Source organism: Saccopteryx leptura, chromosome 5 (genome assembly GCF_036850995.1).
Source record: "Saccopteryx leptura isolate mSacLep1 chromosome 5, mSacLep1_pri_phased_curated, whole genome shotgun sequence".
Lineage (NCBI taxonomy): Eukaryota > Metazoa > Chordata > Mammalia > Chiroptera > Emballonuridae > Saccopteryx > Saccopteryx leptura.
Window position 1 is genome coordinate 136,624,363 of NC_089507.1, and position 16,932 is coordinate 136,641,294.

The following is a 16,932-nucleotide window of genomic DNA, read 5'->3' on the forward strand; positions in this document are numbered from 1 at the left end:
TTTTGCACTGAGAGCAGAAAAGCAATGGTTGTAAAACTACTGGCACCCTGACACAAACCATGGCGGCAACAGCACTGCTAGTGGCCACTGTAGTCTTCACTCAGTTTAAAACAAACCAGGTTTACTTAAGATGAAGCAATAGAGATTATTAATTTATGAAATCTCAACTCTTGAATATATCTTATTAATATCTGAGTGATGACATGGGAGGTACACACAGGGCACTTTGCCACATGTCCAAGTTAAATGGGAGCTTCAAGAAAAAGCATTTATAAAATCGCTTGATTCATTATCTAAATCAATTGCTTTTTTCATAGAAGAGCTTATTACTTGAAAGAATAACTAACCAACTATGGTTATTCAGATTTCGTTATTTAACATTTTCTCAAAAATAAGTGAATCCTGTCACTTTAAGGAAAATATCTAATAGTATTTGGTGCCACTGATAACATCTGACCTTTCAAGCAAAATTAGAATTTTAGAAAATCTCCATCACCATAAATTTCAGTTAACTAATATTTAAAAACTTTTCTGATGAGATTGTTGCTGATATAATAGATGTGTATTTTTTAAATTGCTTTAAAACTGATAATAAACTCAATACAGTGCAACAAGATTTAAGGGGAGGTTTGCTGAAAGCTTCTGGAAAAAGTGATTGCTCCTATTTCACGGAAAGATATCAGAAGCCAGTCCAATCTTTCTGCACAGTGTGACATGTGGATATGAAGCCTAAAACTACTGCAATGATCCCAAAGGGAGCCAATCTCAAGAGGAAGCTGACACTGCAGAAGGCAAAGGAGAGGTGGAAAGACACTAAGTCACGGACAATGTAACTGAACAGCTTGATTAAATCACCCCTGAACCCAGTTGACCTCCAATACATCCTCTTAATTGTTGAAGCTGATTTGAATTAGGTATTCTTTTATAACATAAAGACTCCTAATTTGAGGCATTCCACTAAATTAATCTAAAAAAATTCTTAAAGAATATGAATGTGATACTCTTATAATTAAGAAGACTTTATTTTAGTTAAAGAGAGAGAGAGAGAGAGAGAGAGAGAGAAAGAGAGAGATAGGAAAGGAGAAAGATGAAAAGCATCAACTTGTAGTTGTGGCACTTAAGTTTTTCCATGATTGTTTCTCACATGTCCCTTGACTCAGGGGGCTCCAGCTGAGCCAGTAACCCCTTGCTCAAGTCAGAGACCTTGTGCTCAAGCCAGTGACCTTGGGCTTCAAGCCTGCAACCTTTGGCCTCAAGCTGGTGACCCTGTGCTCAAGCCGGGTGAGTCCTCACTCAAATAGGCAATCTTGGGATTTGAAACCTCGGATCTCAGTGTCCCTGGTTGACACTCTATCCACTGCACCACCACCAGTCAGGCTAAAGAGAAACTTTTACTGGGAAAATCCACATTGATCTTGTATAGCTTTATCAGGAAGTAACGTTATCTTTAATTACCTTTTCAGTGTTCTTGTATTTTTCCCATCCTTTTAGCATTTTCAACCACTTTGTAGTTCTTTCGATTTCCAGGTGCTTTTGCTAAAATAAAATTGAAATGTATTGTTACTATTTGTTCAAAAATTCTTTACTTACAAATTATGAAAACAAAAATTCAAAGAAAATACTGGTAAAAAAGGACTACTAATTTATTCTAAATCTTAGATAGAAATTAACCTATCTAACTTTTTAAAAGTTAAGTTAATAATTTTCATTTGTATCAGTATTCTATAGCAAAAGTTAAGATACATAGCAGGTACTACACTGGGGTAGGTAAAGAGAAAGGAATTGTTTAAATTTTCCAACATGCTTAAACGAATCACTAAAAATCCTGAGTACTATACAAATTTAAAAGGAAATTTTAAAATATTTTGAAATATCTTTTATGAAGCAACTTCAAAATTCCATTATCTTTCTTTTTCTCACAATTTACTGATTTCTAGCATCTGAATGTTTTCAGTGACGTAGTTGGTATTTTAAAGAAGAATTGGGTATTTACTGATAGGTCGAGTGACTAATTATCGCTATGCTAATGAAATTATATAAAAATAAGTAGTAGTTGTTGCCAAAAAAGAAAGTTCACCATTTGCTAAGGATGACTGATGTGGAAATATGACAGGTACTATGACACAGGGACATAAAGGGTAAGAGTAAGGTCATGTAGAAGAGTAGTCCAATCTACCGAGGGATGTCAGAGAAGAGCCCTACGTAAAGAACCGAAGAATTATCAGCATTTTAATCAAGAGCAGTGTGGGGAAGAATATTCTAAAGAGCAGGGGTAGATGTAGTTCTGATATAATTGACCATTAGATAAGGCTGAAGGGAAACATAGTCTTGCATGTCACACTAAACTGGGATTTGGGGCAAAACTAGGGAATGGGGACAGTGGACAGAAAGTTCTTCTTCCTTACTTCTCTGCTTACAGGGGAAGAGTATTGTTTTCCTAAGGAAATGGGCTTGCTCCCCAACCTCCTCCTCACTCCTAAGGTGGCAGAGTAACTAGAGGTGCAGAGTGGGGCACAAGGCAGGCACTTAGTTCATTGTTTCATTTTTATGAGAACAAAATCCCGCAGAACTGAGATCCTGCTATTTTGTTACTTTCCTCAATTTCCATTTTCTTTTCTGGAGGCCTCTGTAAGTATCATAAGCACATGAATAAAAAGCAATGGAAAAGGACCATTACATAGGAAATACATTATTCTGAGGACACATTTTATGCTCAAAATGTATACTCATTACAACCCTATGAGGTAAGCATTTTTCAGATAGGAAAACAAAAGGGTTAAGTCATTTCCATTTTTCAGATAGGAAAACAAAAGGGTTAAGACTTCTCCAGATTCCCTTATCTCGTAAATTCATATTGTGGGGTGGGGGTGGGGGTGAAATTAGGCAGCTTGGCTCCAGGACCTGAACTTTAGCCCCATATCGTATGTCTCTTGATTCCACCATGTCCCTGCTCTGGTCAGGCAAGCACATTCTTGAGGGAAGCAGAAGCTCTTTATTAATCAAGCCTTGAACAGGAACATGGCATCAATATTTTTGGATTTAAAAGAGGCATAATTTCCCAAACATAATCCTGAATTTAGAAAAATTCTCACCAATAAGAATATTTTTATAGAATATTATTTTTAGACATATTCTTTTCTTATTTTTAATGATTTTTGTAATTGTGTTTACACAGATTCAAGTGTTCCACTGAATATATCTCCCCAACCAGTGTTTCCCTTGACACTCCCCTTGATCTTTTGCCCTAACACCCTTCACCCTTCCATCCAGGATTTGCTGTCCCACTCTCTATAACGCTGTGTTATGTATAAATAATTTCACCAATCTCTTTCCCTTCTCTGATTGCATCCTCTCATCCCCTTTCCCTCTGTCCACTTTCCTTCTGGTCCATTTGATCTGGCCTCTGTCTCTATTCCACCCCTCAGTTCACATTGTTCATTAGATTCCTCAAATGAGTGAGGTCATATGATATTTTTCTTTCTCTTCCTGGCTTATTTCACTTAGCATAATAGTCTCCAGGTCCATCCATGTTGTCACAAAAGGTAATATTTCCATCTTTTTCACAGCTGCATAGTATTCCATTGTGTATATGTACCATAACATAGCTTTTTAATCTACTCATCCACTGATGGGCACTTGGGCTGTTTCCAGATTTTTGCTATTGTAAACAATACTGCCATAAACATGGGGGTGCATTACTATTTTTGAATCATTGATGTGGTGTTCTTTGAATATATTCCTAAAAGTGGGATGGCTGGGTCAAAAGGCAGTTCCATTTTCAACTTTTTGAAGAATCTCCATACTGTTTTCCACAGTGGCTGCACCAGTCTGCATTCCCACCAGCAGTGCAGGAGGGTTCCCTTTTCTCCACACTCTCGCCAGCACTTAATATGTTATTTTGTTAATGAGCACCATTCTGACTGGTGTGAGATGATAACTCATTGTGGTTTTAATTTGCATTTCTCTAATGATTAGTGATGTTGAACATTTTTTCATCTGACTATTGGCCATCTATATGTCCTCTTTGGAGAAGTGTCTATTCATTTCTTTTGCCCATTTTTTGATTGGATTGTTTACCTATTTAGTGTTCATTTTACAAGTTCTTTATAAATTTTGGTTATTAACGACCTTTATCATTGTCGAATATGTTCAACCATTCTGTAGTTCGTCTTTTTATTTTGTTCATACTGTCTTTAGCTGTGCAAAAGCTTTTCAGTTTGATATAGTCCTATTTGTTCATCCTGTCCTTTATTTCAGGTGCCTGTGGAGATAAATCAGCAAAAATATTGCTGCCAGTGATGTCGGAGAACTTATTGCCTATGTTTTCTTCCAAGATGATTATGGTTTCATGACTTATATTTAAATCTTATATCCATTTTGAGTTCATTTTTATGAATGGTGTAAGTTGGAGTTCTACTTTCATTTTTTTGCATGTACCGGTCCAATTTTCTCAACACCATTTGTTAAAGAAACTGTCTTTACTCCATTGTATGCTTTTACCTCCTTTGTCAAATATCAATTGTCCATAAATGTGTGAGTTTACTTCCGGGTTCTCTGTTCTGTTCCATTGATCTATATGCCTGTTCTTATGACAGTACCAAGCTGTTTGTAGTACAATTACCTTGTAGTATAACTTGATATCAGAAAGTGTGATACCTCCCACTTTATTCTTCTTTTTCAAGATTGCTAAGGCTATTCGTGTTCTTTTTTGGTTCAATATAAATTTTTGGAATACTTGTTCTATATCTTTGAAGCATGCCATTGGTTTTTAATAGAAATTGCATGAATTTATAGATTGCTTTGGGTATTATAGACATTTTAATGATATTTATTCTTCCTATCCCTGAAGACAGTATATGCTTCCACTTGTTTCTATCATCCTTGATTTCTTTTATCAATGTTTTATAATCTTCCAAGTACAAGTCTTTAACCTCCTTGGTTAAATTTACTCCTAGGTACTTTATTTTTTTGTTGTTGCAATAGTAAAGGGGATTGTTTTCATAATTTCTCTTTCAGAGAGTTCATTGTTGGTATATAAAAATATGTCTGATTTCTGAATATTAATTTTATATCCTGCCACATTGCTAAATTCATTTATCAGGTCTAGTAGTTTTTTGACTGACACTTTATAGAGTTTTTTATGTATAGCAGTGGTTCTCAACCTTTCTAATGCCGTGACCCCGCAATACTGTTCCTCATGTTGCGGTGACCCCAAACCAAAAATTAACTTTGGTGGCTACTTCATAACTGTAATTTTGCTACAGTTATGATTTGGAATGCAAATACCTGATATGCATTATGTATTCTCATTGCTAGAAATCAAACATAATTTAAACATAGTGATTAATCACAAAAACAATATTTAATTATATATTGAGAAATATTTATTACTAATGGACCTCCTTACCTAGTGTATTGGGGCTACCATTCCGTAAATAGCTGCTTAACTAATGGATCTGTTTTCTCCAGATTAGTGGCAAGTTTTCTATATAGAACAGTGTGAACTACGTCATAGGAAACACTGCAGTTTCTGCACAGCATGGTATCTTTCAGGGCTCTTTCACACTATAAAGCAGCGGTTTCTGCGATGGAATCCACATCTCATTTACTTCAATGGGAGACCCGTGGATTCCGCAGAAGAGAGATCCCCTGTACGGCAGAAATGCAGTTCCGACACATTTCTTCCTCTCCTGTTCAAGTCAATGGGAGGCCGCAGCAGATTCCGCTCAAATATAGAGCATGTTGCTTAATTTTTTCCACGCTAGAACTTTTCCTAGAGCAGAAAAATTCCAAAGGTGGAATCCGCCACCCCCCATAGACTTCTATAGGAGGCAGACCTTTTACACTGCAGAATCCGCACAGCAGATTCCTCAGTGTGAGGTCTCTTTCAGTCTATTGGGGGTGGCGGATTCCACCTTTGGAATTTTTCTGCTCTAGGAAAAGTTCTAGCGTGGAAAAAATTAAGCAACATGCTCTATATTTGAGCGGAATCTGCTGCGGCCTCCCATTGACTTGAATAGGAAGAAATGTGTCAGAAACTGTCATTTCTCCGCCTCTTATTGAAATCAAAAAGAGGCTGTGGCGGATTGTGCGGTAACCCGAGATTCTCGGAAGCTCTCTTCCACAAAATCCGCCGCACTCCCAATGAAATCAATAGGAGGTGGATTCAACGCCGGAAACCGCTGATTTCAGCAGTTTCCTCATTCAGAATATGGGAAAATAGTGGGAGATATGGGAGATAATTATACATTGGGGAACAGTGTGAACTACATCTTATAGTGGTCTCTTATAGTATAAGACCGATGTAGTTCACACTGTGTAAATGTATGGTGCTTTGTGTAAGTGTAAGCTGCTTTGTGTACTGTGTAATGATTACACACAAAGCACCTTACACTTACACAGTATTGTGTGTATGGTGTGTGTACTGTTTTTACATTATTAACCTTTTTTACACCAGCAGGCTGTCTTGCAGGCTCTCTTGGCTCTCCGCCTCCTAGGCTTCTGTCCTCCAGCGCTGGACACACGTAATGTGCTGCTATGGACGAGCAGCCACACTGCTATGGACTGTGGAGAGTCCCCCCCCACACCCCCACTTCCCCCGCCCCTTAGGCACCAGACGGATGATGCAATCACATCTGCGCATGACCGCAGGCATTCAGTTTGGAACGCACGTCCATAACGGCGTTAGTTCAAGCTGAATAGCGCTGCTGCAGACGGTAGCGTGGCTTCTCAGCGGCTAAAGCCATCGGAAATATGTATTTTCCCATGGCTTTAGGCGACCCCTGTGTTTTGGTCGTTCGACGCCCGCTGAGGTCGCGACCCACAGGTTGAGAACTGCTGATGTATAGTATCGTGTCATCAGCAAATAATGATAGTGTTACATCTTTTCAATTTGGATGCCTTTTATTTGTTCTTGTCTGATTGCTGTGGCTAGGACTTCCATGACTATGTTGAATAAGAATGGTGAAAGGGGCCATCCCTGCCTTGTTCTAGATCTTAACAGGATTGCTTTTAATTTTTGCCCATTGAATATGATGTTGGCTGCGGGTTTGTCATAGATGGCCTTTATCATGTTGAGGTATGTTCCCTGTATTCCCACTTTGCTGAGAGTTTTTATCATAAATGGGTGCTGGATTTTATCAAAGAGGACATACAGACGGCCAATAGGCAGATGAAAACATGTTCAACATCACTAATCATTAGAGAAATGCAAATTAAAACCACAATGCCTTTTTTGCATCTATTGATATTATCGTGATTTTTCTCCATACTTTTGTTTATGTGATGAATCACATTGATTTGCAAATATTGTACCAGCCTTGCCTCCCCAGAATAAATCCCACTTGATCATGATGTATGATTGTTTTCATGTATTGCTGGATCCGGTTTCCTAATATTTGGTTGAGAATTTTAGCATCTATGTTCATCAGGGATATTAGCCTATAGTTTTCTCTCATTGTAGTATCTTTGCCTGGTTTTGGAATGGGGATTATGCTTGCCTCATAAAAGGAGTTCGGAAGTCTTCCCTTCTCTTGTATTTATTGAAATAGTTTGAGAAGGATAGGAATTAGTTCTTCTTTGAATATTTGGTAGGATTTGCCTGAGAAGCCATCTGGCTAAGCACTTTTGTTTTTTAGGAGTTTTTTGATAACTGTTTCAATCTCATTTGTTGTATTCAGTCTCATTAGTTTTCTGATTCTTCCAGATTTACTTTTGAAAAATTATATGTTTCAAGGAATTTGTCCATTTCACCTAGGTTGTCTACTTTTTTCTTCATAGTATTTTCTTACAATCCTTTGTATTTCTGCTTTGCCAGTTGTTACTTCTCCAATCTCGTTTCTAATTTTATTTACTTGAGTTCTTTCTCTTTTTTTCTTGGTGAGTCTGGTTAAAGGTTCATCAATCTTGTTTACCTTTTCGAACAACCAGCTCTTAGTTTCCTTGATCTTCTGTATTGTTTTTTTAGCCTCCAAGTCATTTATTTCCACTCTGATCTTTATTATTCCTTCTTTCTATTTCCTCTGGGCTTTACTTGCTGTTCTTTTGCTAGGTCTTTTAGATGCAGGATTAAGTTGTTTATTTGAGCTTTTTCTTGCTTCTGAAGGTATGCCTGTAATTATATGAATTTCCCTCTCAAGACTGCTTTTGCTGTGTCTCATAAATTTTGAGTTGTTCTATGCTCACTTTCATTTGTTTCAAGAAAGTTTTCTATTTCTTCCTTGATCTCATTGTTAACCCATTTGTTATTTAATAATGTGCTATTTAGTCTCCAAGTGTTTGAATGTTTTTTTTCAGTTTTTCTATTGTAGTTGATTTCTAGTTTCATGCAATTGTGAGCAGAGAAGATTATTGAGACTTCTTTTGTGTCCTAACATGTGGTCTATTCTAGAGATTATACCATGAGCACTTGTAAAGAATGTATATTCTGCTGCTTTAGGGTGAAATGTTCTGAGGATCTTTATTAAATCCAGTTGATCTACTGTGTCATTTAAGGTTGCTGTTTCTTTGTTAATTTTCTGTCCAGAAGGTCTATCCATTGATGTTAGTGAGGTATTAAAATCTCCTACTATTATATTTATAGTATTGCTGTTGACCTTGCTCTTTATGTCCATCAAAATCTGCTTTATGTATTTAGGTGCTCTTATATTAGGCACATAGATATTTATAATGGTTATATCTTCCTGTTGGATTGCTCCCTTTATCATTAAGTAGTGACCATCTTTATCCCTTACTATATCCTTTGCTTTAAAGTCTGTTTTGTCAGATATGTGTTGCTACACCAACTTTTCTTTCATTTCCATTCGCATGAAAGACTTTTTCCATCCCTTCACTTTCAGTCTATGTGTATCTTTTGTTCTGAGGTGTATCTCTTGTAGATAGCATATGTATGGGTCCTGTTTTCTTACCTATTCAGCTAACCTATGTCTTTTGATTGGAGTTTTAATCCATTTACACTTAAGGTTATAATTGATATGTAGTTATTTATTACCATTTTATTCTTTAAATCTACCTTCCTCTTTTTCTAGATATTTTTCCCTTTGTTCTGTTTACAACAGGCCCCTTAACATTTCCTGCAGCATTTGTTTGGTTGTAATATATTCCTTGAGTTTTTTGTTTGTTTGTTTTTTCTGGGAAGCTTTTTATTTCTCCTTCAGTTTTAAATGATAGTCTTGCTGGATAAAGTAGTCTTGGTTGTAGGCTCCTGTTCTGCATTACTTTGAATATGTCTTGCCATTCCCTTCTGGCCTCAAGTGTTTCTGTTGAAAAGTAAGATGCCATCCTTATGGGGGCTCCTTTGTAGGTGATTGCTTTTCTCTTGCAGCTTTTAGTATTCTTTCTTTATCTCTTACCTTTGGTATTTTAATTATGATCTGTCTTGGTGTAGGTCTCTTTGGGTTTCTCTTTAATGAGACACTGTGCTTCTTAAACTTGTGTGATTTTTTTCCTTCATCAATTCAGGAAGTATTCAGCTATGATTTCTTCAGTCAGGTTCTCTATCCCTTGTTCTTTCTCTTCTCCTTCAGGAACCCCTGTGATACGGATGTTATTTCTTTTCTTGTTGTCACAGAGCTCTCTTAGACTTTCATCAGACTCTTTGAGCCTCTTTTCTTTTTCCTATTCTGCTTCCGTGCTTTCATTTATCTTGTCTTCTAAATCGCTGATTTGATCCTCTGATTCATCCAGCCTGCTATTAATTCCTTCTAGTGTAGTCTTCATTTCTAATATTGCATTTGTCATATCTGACTGATCCTTTTCTATGATTTCTTTTCTTTTTTTTTCTTTTTGTATTTTTCTGAAGTTGGAAATGGGGAGGCAGTCAGACAGACTCCTGCATGCGCCTGACCGGGATCCACCTGGCATGCCCACCAGGGGGCGATGCTCTGCCCATTTGGGGCGTTGTTTTATCGCAACCAGAGCCATTTTAGTGCCTGAGGCAGAGGCCACAGAGCCATCCTCAGCGCCTGGGCCAACTTTGCTCCAATGGAGCCTTGGCTACGGGAGGGGAAGAGAGAGACAGAGAGAAAGGAGAGGGGGAGGGGTGAAGCAGATGGGCGCTTCTCCTGTGTGCCCTGGCCGGGAATCGAACCCGGGACTCCTGCACGCCAGGCCAACACTCTACCACTGAGCCAACCGGCCAGGGCTTTTATGATTTCAATGTCCTTTTTGAAGCTTGCTATGTATTTAGGTGATCACTATGTCTGTCCATTGTTGTTCTAAGATCCTTAAGCATCCTAACAATCATTATTTTAAACTCTGCAACCAATATCTTGGTTATTTCCATCTCATTCAGTTCTTCTTCTGGGGATTTCTGTTGTTATTCATTTGGATTGCATTTCTCTGTCTTCCTATTTTGTCTGTGTATAGACTCCACATTTGAATGTGCTGTTTGTGTAGCTAGCTAAGTAAAGGGTGGATGTTGTCCGCATCCAGCTTCCAGTTGTGTTGTTCTAGATCTGCTTGGGTTGGTATCATCTGTTATTTTTAAGCTGCTGTGGGCTACTTGTCTACTGCTACTGTTATTTTTGCTATTTGTGTCAGCACTTTCTATGCCTTAGCTGAGTCAGATGTGAGAAGCCCTTTCCTAAGATGCCAGTTTAACAAGGGTTGTTAGGTCCTGACCTGATGCCCTCTGTATCTGGCCACTGGATATGCCATCCCTGGACCTCCCTGGCCGGGACCTGGTACAGACCAGTGGGAGTAAATGACTATGAATGGCCTTTAGCAGCCTTCTTGGAACTACAGGCGATCCAGAAATTTGGGTTATCTCTGATGGGCCCAGGTGTTGTAAATATCAGTTGCACTCCTAGGCTAGCTTTTATCTACTCTTGGCCAATGGGTATGGCCTCTGTGTTCCCAAGGTGTTGTCTGCCCACCAGCCTGCCACTGCCGCCACCACCTTCTCGGTGTTTGGGAATGGGCATTGCCAGAGCCAGCCTGCTGCTGCCACTGCCAACGTGGATGCACTTCAGCACTGGCCCGCAGGCTGCTGTGGGTCACCCTGGGCCACCCTGGGAGCTCTGGCTGCCTCAGGAGCGACAGCCACCATGGGTCGCCCTGGGAGTGTTGGCTGCCAGGGGACATCTGGAGATCGCCAGCTGCCCTGGGAGCGCGGGCTCGGGTACTACTGCACCCTGCCGCCGCAGCCATTCCTGCCCCCCCTTCAGTGGGTACTTAGCAGTGTGGGGGGACAGTGCATGCCAGACCTCGGTACTCAAATCCTGTGTCCCTGACTCACTTCCTGCTTCTAAGCTACTGTGCTCTGACTGGAGCAGGTGAGCCTCTGGTGTATGAGGCAATTGCTTCCCTTTGCTGGTTTTGCTTCTCCTAGGAAAAATGGCCACTTTAGATTTGGGCAGTGACTCAGCCCAGGGGTTAGGATGCCTGTCTACCACAGTCTCTCCCTGTACCTCCGAGATTACACTCTCCTCTCACAACTCCAGTCCTCTCAGGGCTCCCCGCTCCCGGATCCCGGGGTAAGTATCTGTGAATGACGTATTCTGCACAGTCCCTTTAAGATGGAGCCTGGGTCTGAGAGTTCTGTCTCCCTCTCGCAAATAGTAACCTGGCTCTTCTCTCATCTAAACACTGTCCACACGCCTCCTGTAGTCTCTGGGGCTCTAGGATGGGACTCTGGTCTTGCAGCTGAGGACCCACAACTCTCCTGGCAACCCACCCCACCGTGAGAGTCCCTGTGAGCCGCCACTCACTCCTGGGAGTGGGGCAGCCCTTTCCATGTCTCCAACCTTCCTACCAGTCTAGGTGTAGTTTCCTTGGTGAGCCAGGGCTATAGATTCCTCTTACTTTAGTCCAAAGTTGGTTTTTCAAGATGATTGTTCCCAAGTTAAGTATAGTCCACTTTGGTTCTGAAAGGTGGGAGTTGGAACGTCTGCTAACAGCACGTTGCCATCTTCTGGAGCCCTTAGGCATATACTTAGAACTCTTTAATTCTTAACACTTCATAAAAACTTTGATAGGTTTTTCATAATAAAAGATGACCACTTGTGAGCAGAAGGTATTCTGTTATAAATTTCATTTGTTGTTCAGAGTAATGGTGGCATGAGAGATACTCCTGATCTCTCTCTTTGAAATTTCAACAAATTGAATAGCTATAATGCAGTGAAGGTACCCCAGTGGGGCTCACAGGTACACCTGAAAGGTTCATGCACCGAATGGACTAAAAGTGGGACAGGTTGAAAAGGGAAGCATAAGATAAAACACATTCACAGTGGGCTTTGGAGAGGAGAGGAGACAAACCCAGAGTGACTGGGTTTCTTTATTCTCTGCTGGACTCCGGGGAAGAGGGAAGCTTAGGCTCTCTGGATTTTGTCTGAGGGGTGCGGAGAGGGAAACTTGGAGTGACTATGTCTCCTACTGTCAGGAGGAGCAGTGAGATAGAGGGGCAGAAGGGGAGATAAACCAAAATAGCCAGAACACAGGGTCACAGCAATGTTCCTCTGGTATGCCAGAAGCCCACACTCAGCAGAGACAAAGAAAGCTAAAGTGTGGCCCCCTGGCCTCCCAGATCCCGCCTCCCTCATCTCTCAGTGCCGAGAGTGGCAGAGACAAATGTCACAGCTAGCTCTTCAGAGCCACAATCTCTCCTGAAGAACAGAGGTGCTCCATGTCCAGTCCCCAGGTCTGTTGAGATGTGGGAAGGAGTACCTGGAAGCCTGATATCAACATTGTTAGAGCTGTAAAGCCCTCACAAGATGCCCCACCTACATTATTGCTACAGCCATAGCAATATCCAGCTCACAACCCAGGAACTTCACAGACCTAAAAGTTGTAATCAGCGACATCTACTGAAAGAAACCTCCCAAAACTGAAATTTATTTTTCCTTTTCCCCTTTTATTCCTTTTTTTTCTTATTACTTTTTTCCTTTTTAATATTTGAATTACATTTTTAAAAATGTTATATTTTTATTGTTTTTTGTGGGTGTTTTGTTTTTTATTTTTTATGTTTGCTTTCAATCTACTTTCCTCTGGTTTTGCTTCTTTAATTATTATGATTTTTAAAATATTTGTTATTTACTGTATTTCTTTTAACTTTTCAGTTTCCTTTTGTGTTTTTTTGTTAGCGTTTTCAAAAATACCACTCTCAAATGTCACCAAGGAAGAAGAAATCGAGTATCATAGCTACACAAGACAGAGACACGAGAGATGACATCAGAGTAATGGCGCAGTAGGAAGAGATACCGATAAATCTCCCCCAAAACTCAACAAGATCTTCAACCAGAAACAGAAAAACCTATCCTTGGAGCTTGCAGATGTTTCGCAATACACACGAAGGTATGGTCGAGCGAAAAATTGGCTAAATATATAATCAAAACCTGAAGGAAATAGGGAGTAAGAAATGCTCCACCTTCCTCACTAACCTAAATAGGGCTGCTTTCACTGGGAACTGAGAATATAGAAACTAAGGTGGGCAAAGAGGGTGAATAGATCCAGGCTGCGGCACAAATGGCCGAACCAGGCTGTGGCACGGAGATCCAAGCCGAGGAAAAACTGTTCCTGTGGCAACACGGGCAATACAAGCTAACACTCGAGCCAAACCCAGACAAAGAAAGACATGTGGGGCAGCCATTTTCCCCGATCTCCTGGTCAGCATGTGCAGATAGTGGGCAAGAGATTCCTTGGAAAGCCCCGGGAATGGGTGCCCATGTTATCCCACAGAGAGGCAGAGTCAGAGGCCTTTGTGTGGGCCGAAAGAGGAATCTCCAGGCCACCCCAGCGCCCTGAAAAAGCTGCGTACGGGGAGGGAGCGAGAGCCAATTCCAACGCTGGAACTTTTCCGTGCAGGAGGGGGTTTCACTCAGAGTGAGACACTGCCGGCCTGATATCCTGGTCTGCGCATGCAGATAGTGAGCGAGAGTTTCCTAAAAGCACCCTGGGAGTGGGCGCCCAACTGTGTTACTGGACAGAGTGGCAGAGCCAGAGGTCTTTGAGTGGGCGGAAGCCCCGCCTGATTATGCTAGCAGCTCTGACTGACGGAGCCTTACCCAGAGCCCTGTACAAAGTGGGAATAGAGTGGAGAGTTGCCAGCTCTTTGAGCCTCTTACTATCCAGGCAGAAGCAGTAGCAACCCCATAGCTGGATTATCAGGCTACTAATTGAGGAAGGAAAGACTAGGAGAGAGGCTCCAGGAACAAGGACTCTCTCACTGTCGGAGCCTATAAATGCTAATGAGCCTCGACTGCCAACGAGACTGAAGCACAATACATGACATCGCCATAGAGACTTATCAACTGCAAACCTCTACCTGAGCATGCCAAAGGGGCAGAACCCGGGGTACAGAGTCACCGACCAGGAAGAGGGAGAGAAAAGAAAAAGCAAGAAGATAACCTCTCAAAATCAAGATTAATCTGCAGACTTCATAACCTATTCCATTTTATTATATTTGTTTGTTTATTTCTCTTATCTTCATTCTAGATTTTTTTTCTCCTCCTCCAATTTGGTCGTTTAACTCTCTACCGGTCTTACTCTCTCCTCTCCTTGAACTACACTACCCATAAGTGTTACATCTCCCATTATCTTTTCTTTCCTCTTCTTTTCTCTCTATGAGGGTTGCATTCCAAAACCATTAACTCTCTCGCTCTCTCTCTCTCTCTCTCTCCTCTTTTTTCTTCTTTTAGTGGTTCCCTCTTTTTTTCTCTCTCTCTCTCTTTCTTTTCTCCCTCTATATTAGTTTCTTCCTTTCTCCTTTACATCTCCACTCATTCAAACCTCAATACTGAACAAATTATCTTATCTGGGACTCAAACTTATGTTTGTGGCTTTTGGGGGGGGTTTTACTTCACCTTTTTAACTCACTAGCAGTGCTCCCATCCCTGGCTCTTCATTTTATCTAGGTCTTGTTCCACTAAATACAATAGTAATTTTTTAATTTGTCCCCCAGTTTCCTGTTTCCCTCTTATAACTCTCATCATAACTCTTAGTCAATCAACACCTAAAAGCAAATCATTTTATTCTTGACCCAAATTTTTTCCTTATTTGCTTTTTGTGGGTCCATACCCCCCCCCATTTTTATGCCCCTTTATTACTTCTCCCCAAGTCAGGCCTTCCATTATAGGTATTGTTTGTTCTATTTAGTACAATATAATTCACAGTTCACCACAAGATTTTCTCAAGAAAGAGGGGAGAGGAGAGGAGAGGAAAAAAGGAGGGGGGAATAATTTCCTTTTTTTAAATTTTTATTTTATTTTAATTTTCTTTATTTCATTATTAATTTTTTTGTAAAAAAACAACTCTTTGATTTTTTATTTTTTTAACTTTTTATTCTATATTAAATCTCATTAATACTATCAACAAAACCACCCTCAGATGCCATTCAGGAAGAGAAAATCGAATATCATGGATACAAAAGAAAGAGAGGAAACACAGATAGATGAGGAAAAATCTATGGAGAAAAAATTTAATATATTGGAACGCTTGGAGTTAAACGACAGAGAATTTAAAATAGAAATCCTAAAAATACTCAGAGATATACAAGAAAACACAGAAAGGCAATTTAGGGAGCTCAGAAAACAACTCAATGAACACAAAGAATATATTTCCAAGGAAATTGAAACTATAAAAACAAATCAAACATAGATGAAAAACTCAATTCATGAACTGAAAAACGAGTAACAAGCTTAGCTAATAGACAGGCCAGAAAGAAGGTAGAATTAGTGACACAGAAGACAAGCAAATTCAGGCACAACAGAGAGAAGAGAGAGACTCAAAAATTTAAAAAAATGAGAAAGCCCTACAGGAATTGTCTGACTCCATCAAAAAGAATAACATAAGAATAATAGGTATATCAGAGGGAGAAGAGAGAAAATGGAATGGAGAACATACTCAAACAAATAATAGATGAGAACTTACCAAGCCTGAGGAAAGAACTAAAGCCTCAAATTCAAGAAGCAAACAGAACTCTGAGTTTTCTTAACCCCAACAAGCCTACTCCAAGGCACATCATAATGAAATTGGCACCAACCAACGGCAAAGAAAAAATTCTCAAGGCAGCCAGGGAAAAGAAGAATACAACATATAAAGGAAGGCCCATTAGATTATCATCAGATTTCTCAATAGAAACTCTACAAGCTAGAGGAGAGTGGACCCCAATATTTAAAGTCCTGAGAGAGAGGAACTTTCAGCCACGAATACTATACCCATCAAAGCTATCCTTCAAATATGGAGAAATAAAAAAATTCACAGATACAGAAGAGATGAGGGAATTTATCATCAGAAAACCCCCACTCCAGGAATTACTGAAGGGGGTTCTCCAATCAGATACAAAGAAAAAAAAAAAAACAAAGCCACAAGTAAAAGCTCCAAGAAGAACACAATAAAACCAAATTTAAACTGTGACAACAACAAAAAGAAAGGGGAGGGGGAGAGGATGAAGAAAAACAGTAGCAAAGGATGACGGAGTGCAAAAGTACTCACAAAATAGTGCACTACAATGAACAGGGTAGGAACCCTTTTTATTACTTAATGGTAACCACCATTGAAAAAACCACCACAGACGCACATGATTTAAAAAAGATAGCAACAGAGGAAAGATGTATGGAACACAACCAAATAAAAACAATAGATAGAAAAATGAAAGAGAAGGATCAAACAAGACACAAAACTAACAGAAAGCAATCTATAAAATGGCATTAGGGAACTCACAAGTGTCAATAATTACAATAAATGTAAATGGATTAAACTCACCAATAAAAAGGCACAGAGTAGCAGAATGGATTAAAAAGGAAAATCCAACTGTATGCTACCTACAAGAAACTCATCCCAGTAACAAGGATAAAAACAAATTCAAAGTGAAAGGCTGGAAAACAATACTCCAAGCAAATAACATCCAAAAAAAAGGAGGCGTAGCAATACTCATATCTGATAATGCCGACTACAAGACAGCAAAAGTACTCAGAGACAAAAATGGCCATTTCATAA

At 39.8% G+C, this 16,932-nt stretch overlaps 1 protein-coding gene across 2 annotated transcripts in view; it reads right to left on the reverse strand.

Moving 5' to 3' along the window:
* USP6NL (USP6 N-terminal like) overlaps positions 1 to 16,932 on the reverse strand; it is a 245,819-nt gene that overhangs the window by 49,510 nt on the left and 179,377 nt on the right. For both annotated transcript variants that reach the window (XM_066385003.1, XM_066385004.1), the window contains exon 6: positions 1,456 to 1,536. In XM_066385003.1, the coding sequence (XP_066241100.1) occupies positions 1,456 to 1,536 (81 nt within the window). The remainder of the gene's footprint in view (positions 1 to 1,455; positions 1,537 to 16,932) is intronic.